We start from the raw sequence: 1,381 nt of genomic DNA, 5'->3' as shown, positions 1-1,381 counted from the left end.
CCCAGTATCCCCCCCTCAAAATAAAAGGTTTCCCACATTGTTTCTGAACTTTTAAAATTGTATGCAGAGTCTGAATTAAAAATTAATACAGATCTAACATTGTTTTCAAATATGAATGGTTAACCACCTATAGAATCCCACTTTACATTGAAAAATACATATAATTTAGATGTATTGGTATATATTTACCACCAAAGAAACTGAGTAAGCAATATCGTAAAACCTATATGTTTATAGTTTGGACTTTTTGAGGCATGTTTGGTATTTCACCCCATTATTCCAGAGCATTATTTCATAAATGGTTTTATCACTCTGAGATAATATGATTAGATTTGGCACTGCTTCTGAAATAAGATCCTGATAATGGCCTTTCGAATCTGCTTGGTCTTCACACTGTAGATGATAGGGTTGAGTACAGGAGGGATGAGCAGGAAGACGTTGGCCATGATGGTGTGGACAAATGGAGGTGCTGAATGGCCGTAGCGGTGGATAAGAGACAAGCTGATGAGAGGGATGTAGAAGATGGCAACAGCGCTGATGTGGGATACACAGGTGTTGAAGGCTTTCCGCCGCTCCTCTGAGGAAGCAATGCTGAGAACAGATCGGATGATCAGAATATAAGAGAGCAAGATGCAAGGGCAGTCAAACCCTGTCGTGGAGAAGAGTGCAAACAGACCGAAGATGCTGTTGATTCTGTTATCTGTGCAAGAGAGCTGAATGAGATCCACATGGTAGCAGTAAGAATGGGAAAGGACCAAAGAACTGCAGAAGGTCAGCCTCTTGACAAAGAGCACGACTGGCAACATGACAGCAACATTCCTTATCAACATGATTACCCCAATCTGGGCAATCCTGGCATTGGTGAGGATGGTAGTGTATCTCAGTGGGTCACAGATGGCTACAAAGCGATCAAAGGCCATGGCCAGCAGAACCCCAGACTCCATAAAAGTAAACCCATGGAGAAAGAACATCTGGGCGATGCAAGCATTTAAGTTGATCTCTCGGGCTTCAAACCAGAGAACACCAAGGGTAGTGGAAAGTGTGCACAGGGATAAGCTGAGGTCGGTGGCTGAAAGCATGGAGAGGAAATAATACATGGGCTCGTGGAGGCTCTGCTCACGGAGGACCACCAACAGGATCATGCTGTTTCCAGACAGCGCGATGACATAGAGGAGACAAAAGGGAATGGAGATCCAGACCTGGCCTGCTCTCAGGCCTGGGATACCCATCAGGAAGAAGATCAGAGGGGGAGCATTGGTACTATTGAAGACCAACATAGTGAAGGACTGCGAAGACAGGGATATTTGAATAATTGAACACAACACATAATAAATATATAACTTATCACTTAGCACATCTTTCTGGCACTCCAAGTTTCACT

At 43.7% G+C, this 1,381-nt stretch overlaps 1 protein-coding gene across 1 annotated transcript; it reads right to left on the bottom strand.

Annotated features, from left to right (window-relative positions):
• Positions 1 to 263: 263 nt before the first annotated feature.
• Positions 264 to 1,381, bottom strand: LOC107160701 (olfactory receptor 51F2). The gene has a single exon (XM_015507345.2). It carries the CDS (start codon positions 1,275 to 1,277, stop codon positions 327 to 329), a length of 951 nt encoding a protein of 316 aa, XP_015362831.1. The 5' UTR covers positions 1,278 to 1,381; the 3' UTR covers positions 264 to 326.

This window comes from Marmota marmota, unplaced genomic scaffold (genome assembly GCF_001458135.2).
Source record: "Marmota marmota marmota unplaced genomic scaffold, marMar, whole genome shotgun sequence".
NCBI classification, from domain to species: Eukaryota; Metazoa; Chordata; class Mammalia; order Rodentia; family Sciuridae; genus Marmota; species Marmota marmota.
The sequence above is the reverse complement of the archived record's forward strand: the minus strand, read 5'-3'. Positions and strand labels throughout refer to the sequence as shown.